This window comes from Macrobrachium rosenbergii, chromosome 32, assembly GCF_040412425.1.
Source record: "Macrobrachium rosenbergii isolate ZJJX-2024 chromosome 32, ASM4041242v1, whole genome shotgun sequence".
Taxonomy (NCBI): Eukaryota; Metazoa; Arthropoda; class Malacostraca; order Decapoda; family Palaemonidae; genus Macrobrachium; species Macrobrachium rosenbergii.
The window spans coordinates 11,722,053-11,747,693 of NC_089772.1; the positions used below are offsets into that span (position 1 = coordinate 11,722,053).

The window sequence follows — 25,641 nt, forward strand, 5'->3', positions numbered from 1 at the left end:
TCAATATTTTGTCCAGTAAAATGAAATGGATATTCCTAGCTGGTAACATCTGTTCACAGGCGATCATTCATGAGAGTAACGATGATAAAGCTGGTAGTGTAACAGCTTAGTGTCTAATTGTCACAGAAAAGAAGCAAAAAAAAAAAAAGTTTAGCAAGAGCGAGCAACACGGGAACTTTTTGAGCATTATGAGCCAAAATAACTAAACTCAAGTTATCAAAGACCTGCAGAATCATCTTTTTTTTACGTTGATTGCATTGCTGGTTTTGATGCTTTAGTCGCTTTTATGGTGTTGACTGCACTGTAAGTTTATAAATCATTATGCTATGTTTACTGAGAAATAAAGATACCTAAATCAAAGATGTATTATTTAAGTGGCACCTCGGAGATGGCTCTCCCCCTAAAAAAAAAGTATTTTGTTCTACCCTCATCGTCCAGCGACAACCCCCAATGAAAACAAACAAAAGTCTACATTTCGCTGCAAGTGGCAGTCTTGGAATGTTCACTGTAGCCTAGCGATATCATAAAAAGATATCGCATGGAAGTCCTTAACCTTAACGTTGTATGGAAATGAAAGAATAAGTTAATCCGAGAAAGAATGTTGAAAAAAAAATAATACCTCGAATTTGGGAACAGATTACACTGACGCATTATGGGTAGCGATCGAAGACTCGACGTTTAGAAATTTGTCTACGGCCTAGAATTTAGGATAAGCACTAGTATTACCTCTCTTGTAACATAGCGTACGTCATATAAAGTTTAAAGAGATTACTCGGACTAGATTTGATATAAAAGATTTCATATGAAATTGAAAATAACCTTATAGGCATTCAGCATAACTATGAAATATGATGCGCTCCTTCTATGACCTTCAATGCAGTATGCAGAGAGTGTGGAATTACTTGAACACTATTCTACTTGCCCATAAAATGAGTCTACCTTTAATTCCTTGAATGTATTGAAGATTCGGAAGCAATAACTGTTTGCTGTTTTTTTTCCTAGGGTCCCTCTCCACCGATGGCGCTGTGCGAGACCCGCAAACTCAGTTAATCTGGGAGTTTTTATTTTATTATACGGCCTAGTCCAAATTAATAGTCAAATCTACACTGTTATAGACCCAGAAAAAAGAGGTCTTATTTTCCCCCGAACTTGATATTTTCTATAATAATGCAGACACATTCCTGGAGTTTTTATTATATTATACGGCGTAGTCCACATTAATAGTCAAATCTACACTGTTACAGCACCCAGAAAAAAAAAAAGAAAAGTCTTTCATTTTTCCTTAAACTTGATATTATCTATACGAACAATTTAAGAAACAATACTAAGAATTGTATTTTCAATTCTGTAAGGTGGGATTGCGCGGTGCCTCTCTCTCTCTCTCCCTGAGTGTCCCCCATCAGCAATTCAGCATCAAGAAGAACTTCAGAACGCGAAGAGAGTCGCAGCAGCAGGTGACGCGAGTCTCGCTCTCGCGCCCGAGAGATCTGTCTCCGCTGAATCGCCAGTTTGACCCCGACGACAACCTTACCGTCATGTCGGCACATGACCAAATGCGCGCCATGTTGGACCAGTTGATGGGAACGGCCAGAAATGGTGAGAATCTTTGCCGAATACTCTCTCTCTCTCTCTCTCTCTTTTGTGTTTTTCGTTCGCAGGCAAATTAGGGTAGTGTTAGTGTACGGTAGGGAAAACGCCGCCGCTCTCTCTCTCTCTTTCTCTCTCTCTCTCTCATACCTTCGACAATGGCGATCGACGATGATGATGATTGGGTATATATGCATTTAACGCTTCGGGGAGTTTACCTGCGCACTGCGGGATTGCGTATATTATTCACTTGATACGCGCGCGAACGTTGTCTGTCATTTTCAATCAAATTCCCAGTACTTCCATAAATTGGGCTGGTATTTTCCAGGCATATCCCGATTGCTCTCAAGGGTCAGTTAAGGGAATTTACGAGGAGACCTTTCATTACAACATTATCTAGACTGCAGTAACGACGGTTTGGTATTTCGACGGGGGGTTATTTTCCCCCGCTCATTTTTGCTCTTGACAGCGAGAAATTAGCAGCTTTCCCTAAACGAACTCGTCCGGGGTCAAGGTTCTTGGACCAGAGGATACCCCAGACTAACAAGTTTTCAGTCAGCACCGTGTATTTTAATAGCCAGGCCTGTTTTAGGTTCAGATTTAATTTGGTTGCACCACCTGATTCCCGCCAGTCGCTGACTGGGACAGGTTACTGCCTTTTTGCCCCCAGGCCAGGTCAGGGCATGTCGCCCAAAGTTAGGTTAGGTAGGTAAGATCTGGTTAGGTCAGGACCTGGCATTATAGGAAAGGTTATGTCTATGTATGAGGAACCCCTCCTGGTCGACGACTGGTGGGAATCAGGCCGCGCAACTAAAGTAAAGTTTTACCTGGGCCATAACAATTTTGTTTGTACAGTAACCTATAGGCTCTTTTAAGTTCATTTTAAATGCTGTACCTACATAGGCCACTTAGCTCTCTAAAATCACAAGGTTTTTTGGGTAATTCGAAAGAAGAGCCCTGCACGGAGATATTAATTAAACTTTCGCTGAAAAATGTTTAAAAGAGCGTACATGTTGCAGATGAGATAATTTGAAACATTTACATAAGAAAGCCTTGTGGGATACCACGTTTAGTACCAAAATAAAAACATAAATTTGTCAAACTTAGTAAATTTCTGAAGGTATCTCACCTGCACTGCTTCGTAGACTATACACCCATTACTTTATTGCTCAGTCAGAAGATTTAATTGATAAACAAAATCTTCAGGCAGAGCTCTTCTGTAGAATGATTGATTTTTGGTGTACCCTATTGGCCTACTGTATTTTGTTAAGGAATAAACTTAACTGATTATTATTTGGTTATTATCTTAGGCAGTTTTACAATTTGCTTTTGGGTTATCATTATTAGGGAGGATATAATGATTTAAATTTTCACCTTGTTATTGCTTCTGTTCTTGTAAATTCAACTTGTTTTTCTGGTAAATCTTAAAATTTGGCCTGAAGAGGATTAAGTTTCTTATCTGTTTTGGTAAATCTAAAAGCTTTTCTTGTAATTTTGTTGAATTTTGACATTCATTTTTGGTGGAGATACTTGATTAACTCATAGACAATGTATCTTACCTGAAACCATATTCAGGGCATCATAGGCTGAATCATGACAGCCAAATTCAGGAATGTATTGTAACCCAATGCTGTACCATACCCTTTGTACCATACCCTTTTCCTTTATGCGATGTCCGCTGTAAGTGTACCATGTAGATTAGCCGAGTTAGTGAGATATTGGTAGGATACGAAAGGCATAATTTTTTAAACCTGTAGCATTTTTCAATTTGAATATAGACTTGTCTAGTTAATGATTCTGATCTGATCCTGCCATGTTAAGTGCCGTATATTTTACCAAAGGTTAAGGGATCATGTGTCATACATCTTTAGTCAGGTAAAGCCTGACACCATAGGTTAGGTTAGGCTTTGTTCCTGTATTTTTTCCACTTCGTATTTGCTAGTATTTTATTTTCCTCGCCCAATGATAGATGCAGTGGGAGAAGAGCTTGGAAGCGGTAACAAAGCATTTCTGATGGAAGTGAATGTTGAAATTATTCAGAACATCGAAAACTGTATGTAAAACCAATTTTCAAGGTTTAATTCAAGTTTAAGCAACTAGTAGAATTTTACCATTTTCTCCATGTCATGGTAGGCCTTATTCAGCCTGTTTGCGATTTACAATTTATATTCGTTCTCAGGATTGTCCAGTTGTGTTCTTGGGGGCTCTCATGTGGTCTGCGTAGTAGCTTGGAACATTTTCAGAATAATTCTGTACATAGAAGTCTTATAGTTTTCCCATACAGTACTATACTGTATTTGTTCTTACGAGAACACAAACCTTTGTCTTATATATATGGCTCTACCTTTGGTGAAAGGTATCAGAACTTTGGTAATGAGGAATTTAAGTGGCAGCAAGTGAGTGATGGGGTGGAGGACCCACCCACTTATTTGGTAAAGTGTCACTTTTTTTTCAGCTCCCTGGCTGTGCATATTTTCTGGAAGACTTGCATCATAGATGTTATTAAAGCTTTTCATAAGGTTTTTTTTTTTTTGTTTGATCGTTTGAGACTGGCTCATTTGTTCTAGTTTTGGCTGTAATACGATGACAGGGCTTGATAATTCTCCAAGGAAAGTTTTTAGCTCAGATATCTTAGCATGATTGTGTGCTAAATTCTTGTCACCTGTGACTAGTGAATATATATTCTTTTTTGTACTGCTTGCATTTCCAGGAGTGTATTCCATCTTTGAACTAAGTCAAGTGTGCTTCTTGGTCACCCTGCTCATTGGAGAGGTATGAGGAGTAAGAAGTCAAAGGAGGTTCCATTGAGATAATTTCACTTCCTCTTTCTTGTAATGTGCAAGCCTCAGTCCCCACTTCTTCTGCTGTGATGATGTCTACCCAATCTCCTGTTGCCTAGCAAAGAAGGTACATGCTAACCAATCTCCAAGTAAATGGCATTCGTTCGCTGATGTGATGTTGGTTCCTTCTTCAGTTCCAGCTTCTGCTTATGCTGTATTAACTGAGACACATCCCCTGTGGATCCCCTTAGGGGACAAAGAGACTGAATATATAGGCACTGTGGCCTCCTCTTGGCATTTTGACTTCCTGGGACATTTGGCTTTAATCAAAAGTTCCCTACCCACCTTGGTCTTGGTGGACTCCATCACTTTGGAACTGGCCTCCCCTTTCAGGACAGATTACACTACACACTCAATGCATTCCTGCTGCCCTACTATAGCTTCTCTGGCAGCTCCTGTTTCTGTCCCTTTGGGGATGTCTGACTTGATTTAGCCATCTGGAGACATGGAAGAGGACCGAGACTATCTAGTGGTCAACCAGGTAAGGGTTACTTTTGATTTGGTGGGCCTTCTCGTTGGGGTCTGAAGAGAACTGCCTGTATGGTCTGCATTGCTTTGGCAGCCACATCAGCCGATATATCATCAGTCTTTGGAGTCACTTGCACTTCCTGCCTACCATCTCCTGCAAGAAACTAGCTTTTCTGGCTTGGGAGATACTGGGTACTGTGAGGAGATCTGTAGCAGTCTACCAGGCAAAGTGGGCCATCTTATGTATCTCTTCCTGTACCAGGGAAGTGGGCAATCTTCTATGATTGATGATTGATGTTGTTGATGGGTTAAGTTCCTGGTTAGAACTACTTATCAGCAGATCAAGGACTTCCTTGTATACCTTTGTGGAGACAAGTTCCTCTCAGTCTTTATGGCTAAGCCTCTTGGTCTTCCTTGAGCCAGGTCTTTGGATTGAGGTCATGAACTTCCCTTCCTTCATAGTTGTCCATGCTCACAGGAGCTTCAAACAAGGCTGTGACTTATTTCCTCTGCTATCCTAATTCAAACATCATAGAGCCCTTTGGGAAGGCCTGGGATAAAGATCACACCATAAGACACTCTACTACCCCTAGCCATATTGGAGCATATTGGCGAGTTGTCTAGCCTTCATTGTCTTGTTCACACTTGGAGGACGGGAAATCCTTCTCATTTTCTTAGGTTCCGAGCTTGTTGTGAAAACCCAGTACCAAGAATCATGAATTTTTTGGTTCCATACTTCCAGACTTTTTTTAGTGGGGAGAAGATTGAGATGCATTTGTGTCCAGTGTGGGCACTACCTGAGGAAAACCTGTTTTCTTAGGCTAGTCTCAGTATCTCTGTAGTACCAGCAGAAAAAGAATTGGTGTTCAAAGAGCACCCTTTCTGGCAAAGTAAAGGGATTAAGCATACAAATGGCTTTTCCTATGAGTAGGATGGTCCTCCGGCCCTTGCGAGAGCTCACAAAGCCTAAGTGTTTGCGTGACCCTTGCCCTTTGGAGAAATATTGTGGTTTAGGTAAAGAGGCAGGTTTCTGGCAGCACCAGATTACCTTCAGTTTATTGTACTGTGGATCATTGCCTTCAAGTCCTTGTATCCATTCCTTAGAGCCTATTGTTCTCATGGTGCCTGAGTCTGTGGCATAAACTCAAAAGAATTTTTCAGTTCCTTCCTTTCAGGACTGTTGGGGTTGAGTAAGGTGCTTTTGCACCCAGTGCAAGCCTTGCTGCATCACCTAAAGAAAAACCCAACTTACAGGCCAGAGTGTCAGCATTTCTGCAGCACCAGCAGGCACAAGAAGGTGGTGTTCAAGAAAACCCTTTATGGCGAAACCTTTTGGTGTCACAGTACCTTCACCTCATTATACAGTAGGAATCAACAGGTTGTTTAATCTCCAAGCTCCTCTTGGACATACAATCATCTTGCCGAAGGTATTCACAGGCCTAAGACCGTAGGGAAGAAATGCTGATTCTTTGTGGGTAAGTGGTGAAGGTTGACCTTAGACTGATATTTTGGGAGTGGTTTCAAGTCCCACAATGGATGTCAGTGTTTCTTCTTATATTGTTTCATTGGGGTTATATGCTTTGTAGTGACAATTTTATAAAACAAATTGGAAGAGTTTGAGAAGTTAGCATCCATTTTGGCTATAGCAAATACACATCTGTTATGAAAATGGCACACTATATATATATATATATATATATATATATATATATATATATATATATATATATATATATATATATATATATATATATATATATATATATATATATATATATATATATATATATATATACACATGTACTGAACTGTATATATATATGTATATATATATATGCACATGTGCTGAACTGTATATATGTGTGTATACTTTCTTACTTTTTCAAAATAAGAACAACCGCACATATTTTTATTTGATAATTACAAAGTTTTCTGTATACAGTAATTTACAAATGTCACTTAAATACTTGGACACAAAAGTAACTTCTTACTTACCATAGTTTTGGCGTACTTAAAAAGGCAACTTTTTTTAGCTGTTTTGTGAAAAATGTTTTATTAAAGAGCATTGGATTTCTCAGGTTAAATGGAATTGAAACTGCACATCTGTAGACATTGATAATAATAACAAATAAAAATAAAAAAATGTTTAGACTGTAGCTTTTTTGTTATAAATTTTAACTACTAGCCTGAATTGTGAGTTTCCATACTTATATAAATGAACATTTGTTGAATATCACGTTAAAATTTTAAGCAACATCATGTTAAAATCGTAAGCAAATTCCTTCAACCTTAAGGAGCTCAAAATCTTAATTTGCATTATAATGGGGCCTTATGCATCAATTTGCTAGTTAAAAAGGAAACTTCTAACTTTATACAGTACAATGCCTTTTCTCATTGTTTCATATGATTCTTACAACATTTTCATGTTCCTTTGAATTCATGTATGAAATGCAGAGGTATTATAGTACTGTATTAAATTTGTGTTGTGTATTAAATATAAATTTGAATATTTAATATATATATAATATAATGTATTGTTCACTTAGAGTTGTAATGAGATATTTTCAATTTATCAAAATAAAGTCAGCCCGAAAGATCTAGACTGATATGAGGGGCGCGGCGTAACAAGGTGGCAAGCGCCACCGCGGCCGAACTGGTTTTTTTATTGTGAGCGAGCAGCTAAAGTACAGCACTATCCTGTACACACACTTTTGTCCCCTTATGTTACTGGCAAAAGGTTCGAAAATCCATGCAAAACAAAGGGAAATTTCGCCCTTAGCGAGTTCTCACTACTACATCATAAGACTCATCATAAAAAGGAGGCAAGCGGCAACCAGTGGAGGTGCGTGGGTGGATGTAGGAGGCGTGGGTGGGGGGTTGTCAGTGTTCTTTAACTCACGCGTGCTGACGCGGACCAATCAAAACCTCTCTTTAACCCGCTCACGGATTCTGATTGGCTATCCGCACGGCTGGGAGCATCACATTGTTTTTCTCCCGCCTTCCCATCTGTGTGTTTGTTTTCATTAGACGCTCTCGATTACGCTCGTATATTTTTCGTATTTACGTGTGTAATAACAGTGATTGCGGTATTTTTTCATCATTGCAGATAGCCAAGATATCAGTGAGCGTAGTGATGTGCATATCAGCAATGCTGATAGTGATTGTGAAGTACTAGATGAGCTTAATGATGCTCCACGTGAGGGTGGTAGTGGTTGTGGGCGAAAAGCGTAAACGAAGGCCAGAAAATTGGAAACAATCCATTCGTAAGAAAATGCGTAATGAAGGAAAAGCGTATTACAGTGATGTGGCTAAAAGCAAATAGAAGAACGTAAAATTGGCCCCCATGTCGTGATCGTTTTCGATAAAGTTACAATGCCAGTGATAGAGGCTCTATTTAAAGAGTTTTGGGACATAGGAAATTACGATGGCCAAACGGCATATTTACAGAAACTCATGGCGCCTATGCCAGTGAAACGTCAGAGGAAACCCGCAGAGACGAAACCAAACGTTCATGTACCGTTATGTACACTGTAATGTATGGTTCTACTGAGCACCAAGTGTGTAAGGCAGGGTTTTTGTCAATTTTGGCATTGGCAAAAGAGGGCTAGTGTTGCTTTAAGCAAAGTAACAATGAGGAAAACTACAGTGCCTGACCAACGAGGTCGAAAACCCACGGCTTCAAAAATAGTGGGTGAGAAAGCCGAGCTTGTGCGCAAGCATATCCAGATGTTGCCAGCAATGTCCTCTCATTATTCTCGTGCGACTTCTAAACGTCTGTATCTGGATTCGAATCTTTCGACAGTGAAATTATACGACTTGTATTGTGCATTTATGAACAGTGACCATCCAAATGTTGAAAAAGTGTCGTTTAATTACTATTCTACAGTGTTTAGAAACGAGTATAACATTGCATTTGCAGCTCCTGTTGTTGATTCGTGCAACATTTGTGATAAACTGAATTCTAGAATCACTAATTCTAAGCAGCTAGGTGCGCCACCAGAGGTTGTGGAGGCCATTGATCGTGACCTTAAAGCACATGTTGACCTTGCTGAAACAGGTCGGAAGCTGCTTGATGATTTTAATGATGACAATGAGGACATCATGGCTCTTTGCTTCGACTTACAGCAAACTCTTCCTACTCCTAAGCTCAGCACTAATGTAGCGTATTATAAACGAAAGTTGTGGACCTATAACTTTTGCATTCATAATCTACAGACGCGCAGGTCGTCTATGTACATTTGGGATGAAGTCACTGCCAAACGAGGGTCTAGTGAAATTATGAGCTGCCTTAATCACTACATTGACCATCATCATAAGGAGAACCACACTAAATTGATACTCTTTTCTGACAATTGTGGAGGTCAAAATAAAAATATAAATGTAATTCTAGGATGCTTGCGACTTCTGCACATGAAAAATTCGTCAGGATTGAACACTTTTTTTAGTGCCAGGTCATTCATACATGCCCTGTGATAGGCATTTTGGTAACATAGAGAGAAGACTGAAAAGGGAGACTACTATACCTGGCAAGCCTGATTACATTGAGCTTATCAAGGGTGCTATCAAAAAGGGCTTTGACGTCGTTGATGTGCAACAGAAAGACATTTTTGAACTGGAAGCTCTTCAGTCGCACATAACAAACCGTAAGTCTAAGACAGCATCATTGCAGAGTGCCAGAGTTATTGTCTATGATGCCAGCTTTGCAGAGGGATTTGCACTTAAAGTCAGTTACAATGTAAATGACACAGCTGATGAGCATCGTGTTCGGCTCATGAAAGGGAGAGCCAAATACTCAAGCAAGGTGTTTGACCTTAGTGCTGTTCCCTTAACTCGCAAGTATCATAGCCCTATTCCTCTTGCACCAAAGAAGACCAAGGATTTGAGAGACCTAATCCCATACATAGCTCCTTTGGCGGCCCAGGCATATCTCAGATCTGTGGTCGACAGTCAAGCAAGTGCCAGTGCCACCGCCGATGATGATGATGACCTTCCTGATGGAGATGTGAACTCCTTTGAAAGAACCCTTGACTACCACAACTAATAATAAAAACCATAGCCTTTAACCTGAGAACTTTGGGAGCGGATTTTAGTCAGGAGACTGGTAAGTACAGCCATACTTTTATAATGATAATACTAATGATACTAATAATATTAATGAACAATGACAATCATAATGAAAATGTTTATCTTGATTGTTGTCATCATTATTATGATTATTATTATTATTATTATCATTATTGTTATTATTATTACTATTATTATTGCTAACATTATTATTATTATTCTTATTATCATTACTATGATTATTATAACAATAATAAAAATTATTCAATACAGCTGTTTATTCATTAGTAATAAGCAGAGTATTTTTCCCGTTTTATAAAATTTTTTGACAAAGTCAGGCGCTTAATTTTTTTTTCTCTTATTATTAATAGTTTTTTCTTATTACTCTATCTTTAATGATTATACAGCATTACTATTATTGAATAATTTTATACCTGGTTTAACATTGTTGCTGTAGTTATTACTCTGTTATTAATACTCTGTAATGTAGTCTGTTTTTTGGTACGGTAATTGTTTTTGTTTTATAATATTTTCATGGAAATTTTACTCAGATATGTTATAATAATAATTTTAGAGCATTATTAGGATAAATATTTTAGGTTGTTTTCACAAAAACATGCTTTAATTGCCGTATGAAAACATTTTCATTGTGTTCATTAACACTTTACAATCTTACATTACCTCACTTTTGTGGTTGTGGCCGCTAAATGACAAAACATACTATAATGATTTTTGCATATGTAATAGGCGAATAAATTTCCTTTAAAATGAGGTATGATTCATAGAAATCGTTTGGCTGGTTTTTCTTTTATAAGCGTTTTCATAGTTGGCAAACTTTAAATGCGTTTTTATCATTTTTTAAAAAACGGCGCTTGGCACCTTATTACACTGCGCCACTCATATGGTAAAGGCTGTCTAGTTCTTCACAAAAATGATATACAGTATTAGGCTGTCCTATGGTCCACAAGTTACAGTAGAGCTGTAAAACAGCATTTTCCTCGGGTCACCTCCAGGGAAGGTAATCATGTGACTCTTAAAGTACTATAGTATAGTGGATTTTCATTCAAAAGTACTGTAATTTGAAAAATATGGTTATAGTGTATATGTAATATTTGTTTGCTCATCTACTAGTAGTGTGTATGTGATGAATAAATGGAAACGATCAAATAGTTTTTATACAAAGTAACCGAAAGGAGTGAAAGCTTGAAAACACTTTCCCCCACAAGAGGACCCATTTTTTATATAGACATATATATGTGCTCATTATCTCATATTTTCATTGAACAGGCACTGTGATATTTTACTATAAATAGACATTTACAATTATGTATTAACTGATTATTTTTACTTATTATATTTTTATCTGGTATTTATTATGTTTTAGCATTAACATTTAAGCTTTCCAACAGAAAAAAGTACCAAATTTGTACTGAATTGTTCATTTAAAGTTTGACCTCTTATGTTAGTTTTTCCTAGTCTATCTCATTTTACTAGTTATATTTTATTTCTTCATAAAATTACCAAAAATTTGCCTACGCTTTTGAAGTCCAAATATTTGATAATTTAGCCAGTTTTACTGAGCCAGTTAACTAAGTTGGCCATTGAGGGTTTACTATGTAGTAGTAGTTGAATAAACCTGGGACAACATGATTTGGGTCATTAGGTCCTTATTGAATACAGTAGAAGAGCTGCCATTTATAAGCTGATCCTGGTAGCTTTACAATTCTGTTGCAACTTCAGGTTGTCAGAAGTTCTTGAATGCTTTTGGTTTCTACAGATTGTTTGTTTTTTCCTCAGGCCTCTCTCCCATGTTACGGTCTTGTCCATATACAGGCAGTCCCCGGTTATTGGCGGTCTGGGTTTATGGTGCTTGCCTAGCGACGAAAATCGGCGATTTTCTGCACCGATATGTGCCGATTTCCACTTGCCAGCGCCGATAATCAGGTGTTGGCACCGATACATACCTAACAGAGGTGCCAATAAGCCCCAAAATCCCGAAAATCGCGGAATTTCGCTTATTGGCGAATTTCACTTATCACGCCGTCGGAATGGACCCCCCGCCACTAACCGGGGAATGCCTGCATATACTTTTTAATAAAAATAATTTGTGTAAATTTCTACATAGTTGTTAGCCTACCCATTTTTCATAGGTTAATTATTTTTTGGAGAAGAGGAAGTTGGTAGGGGATGAGTCATTTAAATTATACTAAGTAGTTTTCTTTTCATCCTCAGTCACAATCGTTTTCATTAGCCTTATTTTTAAAAATGGACTTTATGTTGATGTTGCAACCTTGGTGGTCATTGATTTTCCAAAGAAAGCATGTATTTCTTAATTTGTCTTGGTATTGCAGGGCTCTACATTCCAGGTAGAATGTTGGTCTTGCAATGTCATTAGCCGCCTACATCTAGGTTAAAGTTGTTGATATTTTTCTGTTGTCTTAAGTACCAGTGTTGAGAGGAGTTTTGGGGTTTGACAGAATAAGTTTTGTTTTTGGGTGTAGCTTTGTTGCACAAAACATTTGGTGCTTATTACTGATATTGATGAGTTAATCCCAATTTCTTCTAGGGTGGAGCAAAGAGCGACACAAAGCTTTATCTTGACATGGTGGAAATCACTGCGACCACGTGTGTATAACCTGTTGTCTATTTTTCGCCAAATGTCTACTGTTTTATATAAAATTGATAAATTTGATTTATGCCTTTTTCTGCAATTTAGCAAGTCTGGTAATTCATTTGTATTTTAACTTTAGGCTTATTATACACAAGATTGGTCAATTTTTGTGTGCCAGTCTATAATGAGAAGAAATTAGTTCTAGCTACAGTATTTGTAATCTGAAACTTGTAAGAAGATGGTACAGTATCCAATGCAGATATTTTGGATTTATCTTCTTCTAACCCATGTCCAATAATGGGCATACTTTGCAGGGATAATCGAGCGGCAGAGAAGGTATCTACATTTCGGCTTGGGGTGCTGGTTGTGAGTTTTAGATACATAATGTCCATCTTTAGCATTTATTTTATTTTTTCTATACTATAAGAGTCACTACTAATGTCATAGGATATGGTGTAACCTGATGTGGGGATGAGTGCATGTGTGTTTAATCATGTCATTAACAGTGTTGTGTGTGGATGTGAGAAAGTGATTTTGATTGGTGTGGTTGTTTTGAGAGAGGCTGGGATCATGTATTGCACTCCAGGTTACACCCTCACATATTAGTCTAAGCTGAGGTATTGACTAGATTTGCAGTGACCATGACCTTGTTAGTGTCTTTTGCAATCTGTGGGATGTGTACATTATTTCCGATCTGAAGCTAAATGTCAAGATAAAACTTGTGCTGAAAGTGCATTGCTTTGTTTAATGTGCTTCGTAAGCTGAACACTTCTGCATATTACAGTTCGTTTTTCTTGGAGGTGCACAAACGTTCCAGTCTTCTTAAACAAAAGGAAAATTGTAACATAGACCCTTCAATAGATGGGTAAATGAACCATTTGTTTTCTTTTAAAGGACTGATACTGCTCAAGAGGTGAAAGCATTTATTTAACAGTCACCTGTATCAGGATTATTTTAGTATTGATGTTTTTATTTTTGGTGTGGTTGAGCAAGTTGCGATTTAAAGATTTGCAACAGATTATATTGATCTTTGACTTTAAAAGTAAAAACTTATTAACGTATGCAATCTTACATTAACGGTGGACAGTAAGGTATGATAATGCTATTAGAATTTCACTTGTGATTTTCAATTCCAGTCAAATTTTTGGTAATTTCATTGACATCCAGTATTAATTTTTCCATGGACAGAATATCATTAGTACCCGGCAACTAGAATTAATTCATGTGTACATGGCTATGTATTATAATACATCCAATGTCAACAATAGCTATTGTATGAAGCCATGTGATGCACAAATAACCTGGCGAAGTTTGTCGCAGTATAGAATTAGCATCTTAATTATTGGCATACCTTACTGGGAATAATCAAGTAGCAGAAAAATTACTGAAATAATGTAAAAATATCTAAGTTCTTGATGATTTTACCTCTTTTGTGATATCATGTCTACTATAGTTTACTAGGTGATGCAAGACTATCACGAATAAGTTTTCCCACATAACACTCGACATGCCTGTCACATTAATATGTATTAAAATTAAGCTGAATATGATGCAGAGTATGAGAATCATTATTAGAGCTTTTTGTAAACTGTAAATTACAGTAATCCTAAGAGATTGCAGTGTTGTCATCTGGCAAAATTTCCAGCAAACATGTCATTTTGACTTTTTTGTAGTTGTCAATGAATAAGTTCAAGGCAAGCAATAAAATAAAAATAGTACAGTAAGCCCATAATCTCAGTGTGCAAGTCAGTGCTAGAACATTTAAAATTTAAGTACTGTTACATTAGCCATTGAGTGTATGCCATGACAAAGGTAATCAGTTTTACTTACCAATGATCTGGAGTTGTAGCAGTTATCGCAAACATTATAGACAAATTGTATTCTACATTTCTAAATTTTACACAGGATTTTGCTGGTCATACTTGCGAATTTTAGAATGTCATCATAGAAGTATACTTGTGGCCTGAGCAGACAGGTTTTCATGAACAGAAGTGGCAGTGCTTTTGGCAGTTGCAATTATAAAAAGTTCTTTTATGTCACTGTATAATTGGCCAACTTTTAGCTTCATGGCTAAATTATGGGAAGTTTGTGCATCTCAAATAGGAATTTTGGGTGTGATTATCCTCTAGTCAGTGGTTAAAGTAGCCAATTACAAGGTCATACGTCACTTGTGTTAAGTTTTAGAATAGATTGAAGCATTGGTACTCCATGTGCAGCCAGAAATCTTTAATATTATTTTGAATGCAGCATCATTTAGATACATTGCGTAATCATTGTTCATGTATTGTAATGTTTGATAGTAGTTTTTTTTTTTATTTTTGTTTTTGTCCAATTTGACAATTTGAATAAAAGCATTTAAGATTCAGGCTGCATTTGGAAAAGCACAAGAGATGATCCATGGTTGATGGTTTTTCCATAGGTGACGATACCAGATTCCGGGTGAAGTTCACCGATCCAAGGGTGTGTAAAAGCTTTCTCCTTTCCTGCTGTCCCCATGAAATTCTCTCCTCAACGGTAAGAATTTAGGATCTTGTTCCTGTACTTCTCATGTCTAGTTCTTCAGCATTCCCCTGTACATGTGAGTTTTTAACACTATTGCAATATATTGTATATTTTACGATAAGAATCTTGATTAATTTACTTAGCTGTCACTTAAATTTAGATAAGAACGTATCTAACTCATGAGTAAGTTGTGGTCACTAGACTAGCAAAAAGAACTTTTTCCAGTTGAAGATAAGAAAAGATCTAATTTTTAAGATTTTAATCTGAACTATGAATTTCCAGCGGATGGATTTAGGGGAGTGCTACAAAATTCATGACTTGGCCCTTCGAGCTGACTATGAACAGGCTTCATTGACCAAGGACTACTTCTATGATATTGACGTAAGTGAAGTTTTTGTAATTTTTTGAGTGCTTAAAAATACTTTAAGAAAAAAGTTGAATTTTATAATAAAGCTCAGGCTTTATAGGTAAATTGTCTTGGTATTGTAGTTTTGGGTGACATGGGTGTGAAACTGGGTTATTTGCATCATATGAAAGTATGATAGTTGATCCAGAACACTTACCTCCTCATCCTGATTAACATTGAAATGACACAGTTAATTGTAAGTACCTCACTTAAGATTTTAGGTGTACCTTTCGATGAGAAATTGACCTTTGGGAAGCAAGTATGTAATATTGCTTCCTCTGTTTCTACAAAAGTTGGTATCTTGCAAAAATGTTTTTGAATGTTTCATGATGAGGCTATCATATCTAAGTGTTTGCAAATTTCTTCTTCCTTGATGGAGTACTGTGGTGTTCTGGTGCTGACTTTCACCTCAAATTTTTGGATAGAGTTATGTCATCAGTCATGTTTTATTTTGCCAACTGTTCATGTTTATTTGTGGCATAGATGTTAAGTGGAGTTCATTATGTTTTTGCATGAAAGTTGATATAACAACAAGCATCCTCTGAACTCTTTGCCTGACCTAGCTGTTTTTGCTTGCAATACTAGGCAGGCTGCTGCTACAAACTATTGTTTTCCAGTATCAGATTTAATACTATTCAGTTTGCTAGGAGTTTTATTGGCTACAACAAAAATGTGGAATAGTTTACCTTGTGCGGTTGTGGAATCTTCTTATCACCAAATGTTTAAGCAAGGAGCAAATTCAGTCTTGCTTTCTGCTGATGTCTCCTGAATTCAGGTGTGTTGGTTTTACTTTCTATTCCATATTTATAAATTTTTTCTATAACCTCTCTCTGCAAGCTGATTTCCACTTTGGAACTCTTGTTTTTACAATCTGCTGACTGTTCTTGAGGGTCTTCAGCTGAAGACTTAAAGAAAGAAAAGAACATTAGTAATTGAATTGTTTGAATAGTTATCACATGGGCACATCCTAACCTAATGTCACTTAGCATGCAGGGTTATACCTGACTTTAGTGGTTTGGGAAAAACCCAGCCTCCATCTTCATCCCCAGTCTAACGTGACCTAGAGTGCCAGACATCATTGACTGAATTACAGTGATGCCTCCTTATGTAACCTAACCTAACTTGACCCGAGATACCCAGTCCTACCTGACATGGAGGGGGCCAAATATCTGCAATCTAACCTGACCTAGACTTTTGTAACATTTCTGACCGTAGGATGTACAAGGGTACAGCCTCCTTTATATGTCATAAAACAATACCTGCACCCCATCATTTTACACAGTTCCAAATAACAATTGATGGAGGAGGGGCCAATGAGTTCTTATATTTCGAACAAAAATTAAAGTCAAAGTCATTCAGAGCACATCAGAAACAATTGGAAAAGCCTCATTTCTAGGCTGCTCTTAATAATCAATGGCTTGTAACATTTCACATAAAATTGTTTGTAGTTACTGAGGTAATTACAGTGATCACAGATAATGCTTTAGAGTTTGTATCTAGCCCAGAAAATTAGATTACGTTCCAAGTTGTGCAAAATTGAGATGCTTGAGGAAGCTTAACCTGTTAGCATCACCAATGGCCATCTCAGTTGCCTACTCCTCATATCGCACCACCTTTGACGGAGTAACACCCACTCCCTCTTTCAAGGTTGGTGCGCCTCTGATCAAGCTCAGAGATGCATTTTACTCGTATGCAAATTGTAGGAACATTATTTGATCACACTCTGAGCTAGATTAGGGGTAAATGGCAACTTGCTTTTATAGCAGAAAGACAGTTACAGAGGACATCTACCTCTCATTTCCCGGTACGCTTGAGGCGTTTATTAGTAAACGATTGATTTCTTTTTGTTTTGGTCCCATTTATCCCCCATAATGAACGTTCCAAAGCGAAAGAAAAATCTTATGCTTGAAGAGATATTATCATTACTCAGTGTAGAGACTGATGATGACTAGTAGACTCAGAGTAGCAGCTCAGAAGCCTCTAACATAGACTGAAGAAGATTAATCTGATTTGGGCATCGCTTTGCCAGGTGACTGGGCAGTAACTGATAAGGAGAGTAGTCCCTTTACTTTTTGTTCACCCAAAGTTGTTAAATTTATTGTTCAAGATAAGGGAAACCCTGTGGAGTTTTTTGAGAAGTATTTTGATGACAGAGAGTCATGGAGCACATTGTAACAGACACAAGCAGATTTGCCAACCAATTCCTAGATTAATATACAGTATAGAAAGTTTGCCTACAAAATCACGTGCAGTAAAAAAGTTATGGTACAAATGTAAATGAAATGAAACCATTTATTGCTCTACAGGCTCCATGGTTCAGGGAATGGTATATAAAAACAATTTTTTCTTTTTTGTTTCATGCTTGTAACCTTATTAGGATATAAAAAGGCAAAAAAGTTCTTTCATCTTTTCTTATTCTACATTATTTAATATCCTAATATGTTTGCACAAAAAACAAAACATAAAAATTAGCATAGACCAAATAACCGCTTTGTGAGGGAGAAAATGTGACTACTGGAGCGGCGAAGTGACGCTTAACAGGTTAAGTTTGAGGAAAGATGGAGTATTGCAGTTAAATTTAGTTCTGTCTTCACATTACCTGTAATTTTGTCCTTTTCTTGCTATGTAACCCAAGAGCAGCTTGGGTGTAAGGGTCAATATAAAAAGACCCAGACCTTCCAAAATTAGTTGTTTATTTTCATATGGCATTAAAATATATGGACAAAGGGATTTAAAGTTTATTTTCATATGGCATTAAGATATATGGACAAAGGAATTTAAAATTGTGAACTAACAACTCTTACTTGACCAGCATTGCTAAACGCCAGAACCCTGTAAGGGTGACCAGAAGGTGTTTGCAACATTCCTGTAGCCCCTAGCTGTAGCCTAAACAGTTTTTAGCTTTTACTTTTCCTCCAATGCCATTTCCTTTTTTCCAACCTCTCATAACTGTAACTCTTCAGTTACCGTCGTGTTTTCTCCAAGAACAACTGCTAGATCCTTTTATTCATCTCATTCTCTAAGTATCTTTTTCCTGCTGTCTGACCACTCAGACTACCCCTTTTCACTTCATAAGTGTAACATGGATGGAAGAGCTCAAATACTTGGCTTAAATTGTTGGTAAATTCAAATAATACTCATCCAATATTATCTGATGAATTGAGAGTTGGCAGAAGTCACGGAGGGTGGCAGCATTGTGTTATTGCCTGTGCTGTCTTAGTTTCTTGAATGATAGCTTTTTGTTGTTGGTTTTTAAAACTTGTTTTCAGTTTTCTTTTCATGGCTGTTATTTGTGATAAAATCCTCATCAACTTATGCATAGAAATGTAATTTAATTGTAATGGCTGTTTCAGGCTATGGAGCACTTGCAGTCTTTCATCACAGACTGCGACCGCCGTACAGAATCAGCCAAGAAGCGTTTAGCTGAGACCCAAGAGGAGCTTAGTGCTGAGGTGGCAGCCAAAATGAACAAAGTTCATGACTTGGCAGAGCAAATTGGGAAGAAGTTGGCAAAAGCTGAAGCTCTTGGTGCTGATGGAATGGTTGAGGTAAAAGATGTTAACATTATCCTATTATATATGAATATTTAAGCAATAACGGTTTTCCAGCTCCTTTGGTTCCAGAGCCTTGCTAGGTTTGTGATTTTGTCAGACCGTAAGGGGTCATGTAATAGTAATTCAGCAACATACACCTGGTGCTAATTGTGCACATCTTTATATTGGTGACTTGCTAATTATGCATACCTATTCCTCTTAGGTGCAGTGAACTGTTAAAAGCTTAAATTTGAATATATTGGTGTAAATTAGATGACCAGTTGAAATACACATAGCCATAATAAAAAGTTATTATAACTGTGTGTGTATGTATGTGTGCTTGTCTGCTGATCTTGTTTTAGAGGTTTTAGAGCTTGCTAAAGGTACATTGTTATTGGCACTGAATTAAAGATTATTAAATTATAAAATTTTCATAATTTTATACTCAAGAAAATTATGTAAAAATGGAAAGTATTCTGAAAAGAAAACCACAGTAACATTACCAAATATTAACTGAAGTTTCTTGCCTTCTAGTCGGTTTTGTAGTGGCTGTATTACTCATCTCCCCAGACAAGAATATTTCATGCTCTTTTGAATATTAGCCTACTCATGTAATTTATGTGCAAGAAGTTATTATTGTACTTTTCATTTCCACTTGCATAGTCAGGTTTCTGTTTATTTACTTAAAATGAGGTAAAACAATTATTTAAAGCCTAACATTCACTTGTGGTCGATCTGAGTAAACTGCTTGATACAATGTTATCTTTCTTGTGATTGTTTTGGTATATTATCAGTACAAATCAGCATGTTTAGGATTTATGTAAGGTGTGTGAGAGTTCTTTATGTATATAAGCATTCAGATTTATTACTGAAGAAATAGTTTGCATCTTTATCACTACTTTGTAAGCTACTGATATCATAAACATTGATTTTCAGCTAATCATGAGCTATGTGTATTGCCACATTTGAAACCTACAATGCTAACTGGACAAGTGGAGTGAAATAGACTCTTAGCAATGTGTACTGGCCTTAACTGTTGTTTGTGTAGTCTGTGGCAGGATGGAACTGAAAATAAAGACAAAAAATTACATTGTAACAGGTTTTTCCTGGAATAATTTTCACTTAGGTCATTTTTGTATTTCTTTTTTAGGAAAGTATGAAACTTATGGAAGAAGTTGAAGATCTGCGTAAGACAAAAGCTGCAGCTGAACATGAGTATCGTAATTCGATGCCAGCCTCTAGCTATCAGCAGCAAAAATTACGAGTCTGTGAAGTGTGTTCAGCGTATTTAGGCATACATGATAATGACCGAAGGTTAGCAGATCACTTTGGTGGCAAACTTCATCTTGGATTTATAAAGATCAGGGAGAAATTGGAAGAACTCAAAGTAAGTATTGGTTTTGTTCAGTGTATTTTTAAAAAATATACTAAAGTAGTTAGTAGTCTCTCAAGTCAGTGGAGACTTTCTCTGAGTTCCATACTCCTCCAGTTTGTGCACTTTCTGCTTAAATTCCCATCAGGTTTCAGGCCTACATGTCTTTTCCATTGTGTTCTTGGCTTTCTCCACCTTCTGGACATCACATCTCTGGACAGCATCATGATTCACAAAATACCTCCTCACTTGGGCATTCATTGTCATACATTTTCAAAATGCTTTTCTTTATTTTTGTCAAAACCCATTCTGTTTGATGTGCGTATCTGTATAGTAGTATGTGCATCATAGAATTTAGCTGTTTACTAATGAGATACTCACAGTAATTATGAGTTGTCCAGATACCTGTCTGCATCATCCAATGTGTTGCTACTTTTTTTCTACCTCCTCAATACTTGCTTAACAGTCAAGTGTCCCCAAGGATGACAGAGATGTTATCCTACTACAAAGACTTGGCCATCTACAATAACTTGATGCTTCACCTCCCACTCTTATCTTATTTTCTTTTATACATTATGGACACCAATCCATATTTACTTTTTTTGCAGTCCTGAGCATCTCTTGTAACACCACCTACTACATTCAGTACACAGCACAGGTTACGCCTATGCTAACCTCATCACACCCACCTGTCCACTTTTTGCTGGAGTCGGGATCTTCAAGCAAATATTGCATTGACAAATGATATAAAAATAAGCCCTAATATTACATAAGAACTGAGCCACTACAAATTTAGTGCTTCGAACAGCTGCGTAAAATAAATTAATCCTATTCACCTTACTTATTGTTTATGATCCAACTTTTTTAATCGAACCTTGTCTTAAAATCTTCAGAAAACTGTCGAAAGCAGGAAAGAGAAGCGCAGAGAGGAGTGGGAGATGGAGCGCAGTTCACGCTATGGTGGAGAGGCTGGTGAATATGATTTCGCCAGGTAAGGTTTATTCTACAACTTGATTGTATATTCATATAATGCTTGCTTTACTAAAGCTTCCTCTACCTGTGTCAAAGAAAGTAGACTTGTTTGTTAATCAGTATCCACTGCTGGAAACTAGCATTTAATTTTATACCAAGTAAGGGTTAGGTACCGTCATGGGTACATTATTCATTGTGTTATTGATTATGCTTGCCCATAAACAGCATACATCCACTTGTTCTTAGCTCTGCCTATAAACCTGTTGATCGGTATTCTATGTTTACATTGAGATGAAACCTGTTAATTGAAAGTTCAATTATGGAACTAGAAAATGGCAAATTGCTAATTAAAAGATGATCTTAGTCAATATCCGTCAGTAAATTATTGTTAACCCCCTTGCGTCTGGTCTTGATCTTATGAGGCATAGTAATAGCTTTTGGAGTGCAATCCAGACCTGTTACAGGTGAGAATTTAGCACTCATCGACTGGAGATTCTTCCTTTGCAAATTAGTTCTCATGGAAGCATTCCTTTGGACATATCCATGCCAACTCCTTGTTCTGGTTTTTGGAGTGGACTTCCAAACATTATCATCCTCTTAGGCCACTGCATTGTTCTTCTGTCTAATAAAATGTGTTTTTACAGTAAAAAATTATTTTTATACAAATGCATCCATCATGGATTTAGTACTGTCCTTCCTTCCCTGTCTCAAATGGATGGTTGCGCCTGTTGGGATGGCGAGTATATGTTGTGGAATTTTTTTACCTTGAACATTTGCTTTGCACACCTGGCTGTGTTCCAGATAAACTCTTGTGATGAATGAGTTTGATTAAGTACGTGTTTCAAAGGAATAACAATTGTTAATGTTGTCTTTATAAAGTAAAATTAGTTCATTTTTTAATATTCAGGTACTGGGTTAGATACAAAGGTGATCCTAATTTTTCAAATTCACTCTGTAGTATTTGTATTGTCAACTTGTTTCATTTTCAGAGAGAACGAGAGGGAACGAGAGCGATACCGTGATAATGAAAGAGATCGTAGGGATAGATACAGAGACAGTGATAGAGAGAAGAGGAGACGTAGGTCAAGATCAAGATCACGATCACGAGATAGGCGTCGTCGACGATCAAGGTCAAGGGATAGACATTACAGGTCCCATTCTCGTTCTAGGTCACGAGATCGTAGGTAAGGTAGAGAAATATTAACTGCTGTGCAAAGAATACACGTAGATTGGCCTTGTTTATATAGGATTGATTGAGCTATGCCTTCAAAAGAAAATGAAAATACCCACACAGTAGTACATTTCTTGTTTATTTGATGGAAGGAACCGAGAAAGTTCAAGGTCGTCACGGTCAAGGAGAACAAGATCAAGAGAACGCCGTACCAGATCTCGCGATCGATCTCAATCAAAAGATCGAAGTTCAAGGGACAAGATTGTTCGTGATATTGAGGAAAAAAAGGTTCTGCCAGATTTACCTGAAGAGGGTGAAGTTCAAGATAGGAGGTAAAAAAGATAATTTTCCTTTTTTATTTCTTTTTTTAGGGAGTTCTGGTGACTTTTTTGGTAAACTATGCAGCAAGGTTTTAGAAAGTGAATTATTTTCTTAAATGCCATGTGCAGCAACACTTTCAAAGTGAATTCCATTTTGGTAAATTACTGTAAAAGATTTTATGGAAGCTATCTTTTTTTTTTTGTATGAAGGAACCAGTGTTCCAGTACAGTATAGAATATGCACATGTATTATATATATAATGTACATACTTATTGAAGGAATACGAAAGCATGTGAATAGGCAAGGGAATGAGTAAAACGTATCGGTTTTGAAAATGGCTTGACAGCAGAGATAAGTAGAACGAGACAAAACAGTCAAGAAGGCAGGTGTTGGAAAATATACGCAGTGAATATTGGAAATGGCTCAAATAAAGAACTACAGTGAAAGTTCCATATATTAATTGTTTTCCTTAATGATTGGGTGAAGGTTTTTATGGTGATATGTTTGGTGTACAGTAAACTTCGGTATGGAAAGAAAACATGGTACAGTTGAATATTGCCTTTCCGTATTCATTTTGTAACTGTTAGCTCAATAATTTTTACTTGTTTTTTGTGAATATTGTCATTCCAGTTAAGTGTCCAGCATTGTTAGTTGATGTATCTTGTAAATATATAATCTGTTTTGGTGTTAAGATTTTAGGAAGAAGTAATTCATTGGCTATTAATTCCCTCCCCATTTAATGAAGACTTTGGTCATTTTACAATGGTGTTACTTTATTCCATATCTAGTGCTCCTGAAACACATGAAGGTGGTAAAATTATAGATGTACTGTGTAATTTATGGAACCAGTATGAAAATTTAGGATGTAGTGGCAGTAAGTAGGATTTAGAGAAAATTCTTAAAGATTAAATACCACTGTTGTATTAAAGCATTTGCATTGCTTAGCTGCAGTGTATGCCGTAACCCTACTGGCATTGAATTTAGGTCCATTCTTGTGCACTGCTTATCAGTCGGAAAGACTGATAGATGATTTTTTATTCTTTTCATAGTTTCTTTTATTATTTTATTTTAATGAGGAGAAGTCAACCTCATGAACTGTTGGAAAATTTTATATTATTTATTGTCTTTTATTGCAGAGATGAAAGTCTTGAACAGGGAGAAATCAGAGATGACCATGATGGTGTGGAGTGAATCCAGTGACCTTTTGTTTTAAGAGGATCACACTGTAATTCATTTTTATGACCTGTTAGCAGTTTACTTCAGATACCTGTCTTAGTCATTATGAAAGATGTGGTCTGTCTTCTGGAGACCCTAGATATGAACTGGTGAAAGGTATTTTGCTAGCTTGTAAAATTATAGTAATAAAGGATGTGCTCCATCCTTTGGGAGACTAGGTAAAGTATTTTTGTGATACTATTGGTAACCAATAAGGTTTTAATTTTGACATGCAAAGTAAGCATAAAAAATGCAACAGAACCACATACATGCATGCATGCAGAAGTCAAATGAATCATTATAATGAGAAAATGTTTGCCATTGTTGTAACAATTAGGACTACTGAAAATGTTTAAACTCAAATGTGACGGTCTTTGATAGTATATCAGAGGCAGTAATGTTGACGTTCTTGCATTTACTCAGAATAAATGGAAATTGTGAAAACATGGTTATGGCAGAAAATTTTAATGTTAAATTTTGTGCTTACTTCTGTATTTTTATTGATAGTGTTTTGTGGGCTTTTAGTTATTCAGGTCTTTTCCTTTTTAATGGTGTCTCAAAAAGAATGTTTTTGTAATATTCAAGTGTATAATAATTTTGGGTAGTCTTCCAGTTAACAACGCTTGTTATTTGTTATATGTTACACATTAAAGCATAGTTTACATAAACCGTTAATCATATGTAACACTTGCGCTCACTATATTTGTGACAATGTTAGCACCCTGATTTGATAAGTTCGCCTTATTGTATTGAATACTTATTTATTTTTGTGAAAATTTGATTAATTTGTGATGCATATCCAGTGCTTAAACGTATCATGGAAGAAATATGCCAGGTTAGTAGAATTACAATTGCACTTTACATTTGTAGGGAGTAGCAAAGCAAAGTAACTTGGAAGTATTTTATTTATGCTGAAAAGTAACACCTTTATTTCATCACATCAATAGGATTTTCTGTTAAATACAATAGACTTTTTAAGTTAATTGATATGACCATTTAACAACAATGGATAGAATTCCAAGTTTCAGTGAGTTTGTGGCTGTGTCTCTGCTTCTGAACAGCGTGTTAAATTGTGCTCACATGGTAATGTAGTACTGTGGGCACTTTGGTATGGTATCATCCATGGTAATATTTATAAGGATTTGAAATGACTATCCAGTGCATAGTTTCTCTGAACAAACATGAAATGCCAGAACCCTAAATAGAGAGCATATGGTTAGATTATGGTGGATGACCACGTGTATTTCTTGTTTGAACTGCTTCAAAGCAGTTTTTTGAGTAGTATGATAGGCCAGAAATGTTTATTTTTTAGAAATGTTTTGTTTACTTAAGTACCTGTATTGAATAAATATTTTGCCATCCTGTCAAAATTGACTGTTGCTAGTAGATGACTTGAGATTTTTACTTGAGTGATCATCTGTAAATGAGTGTTCATTTAATTTTTAATAAAAAATAAATTATTTACTTGTTACTACCTTTTGTGGTTACCTGTGTATTTGTGCATTGTTACACTTTCATAATACTGTAGGTCCTCGAATTATTTCCAGGGGATCCGTTTCAGCACCACACCGTAAGTTGA

General features: G+C 36.7%; 1 protein-coding gene across 10 annotated transcripts; it reads left to right on the forward strand.

Moving 5' to 3' along the window:
* The first annotated feature begins 1,333 nt into the window (after positions 1-1,333).
* LOC136855687 (putative RNA-binding protein Luc7-like 1) lies at positions 1,334-25,526 on the forward strand. 10 transcript variants are annotated; one of them, XM_067132995.1, is made up of 12 exons: positions 1,346-1,596; positions 3,557-3,640; positions 12,526-12,584; positions 12,885-12,936; positions 14,990-15,084; positions 15,355-15,453; positions 18,832-19,026; positions 20,162-20,398; positions 21,277-21,374; positions 22,345-22,539; positions 22,679-22,858; positions 23,984-25,526. In XM_067132995.1, exons 6-12 carry the CDS (start codon positions 15,358-15,360, stop codon positions 24,036-24,038), a joined length of 1,056 nt encoding a protein of 351 aa, XP_066989096.1. In that variant the 5' UTR covers positions 1,346-1,596; positions 3,557-3,640; positions 12,526-12,584; positions 12,885-12,936; positions 14,990-15,084; positions 15,355-15,357; the 3' UTR covers positions 24,039-25,526. The 10 variants fall into 10 exon arrangements, with proteins under 10 accessions (XP_066989100.1, XP_066989093.1, XP_066989096.1 ...); XM_067132997.1 differs by lacking the exon at positions 3,557-3,640 and having other exon boundaries at positions 1,355-1,596; positions 12,885-12,906; XM_067132994.1 differs by lacking the exon at positions 3,557-3,640 and having other exon boundaries at positions 1,374-1,596.
* Positions 25,527-25,641: the final 115 nt, after the last annotated feature.

Coding starts and splice junctions, on each gene's coding strand:
- LOC136855687 (XM_067132991.1), top strand. CDS start 1,536: ATGTCGGCACATGACCAAATGCGCGCCATGTTGGACCAGTTGATGGGA. Junction 19,027..20,161: donor GTGCTGATGGAATGGTTGAG/GTAAAAGATGTT, acceptor TTTCTTTTTTAG/GAAAGTATGAAACTTATGGA. Junction 21,375..22,344: donor GGTGAATATGATTTCGCCAG/GTAAGGTTTATT, acceptor TTTCATTTTCAG/AGAGAACGAGAGGGAACGAG.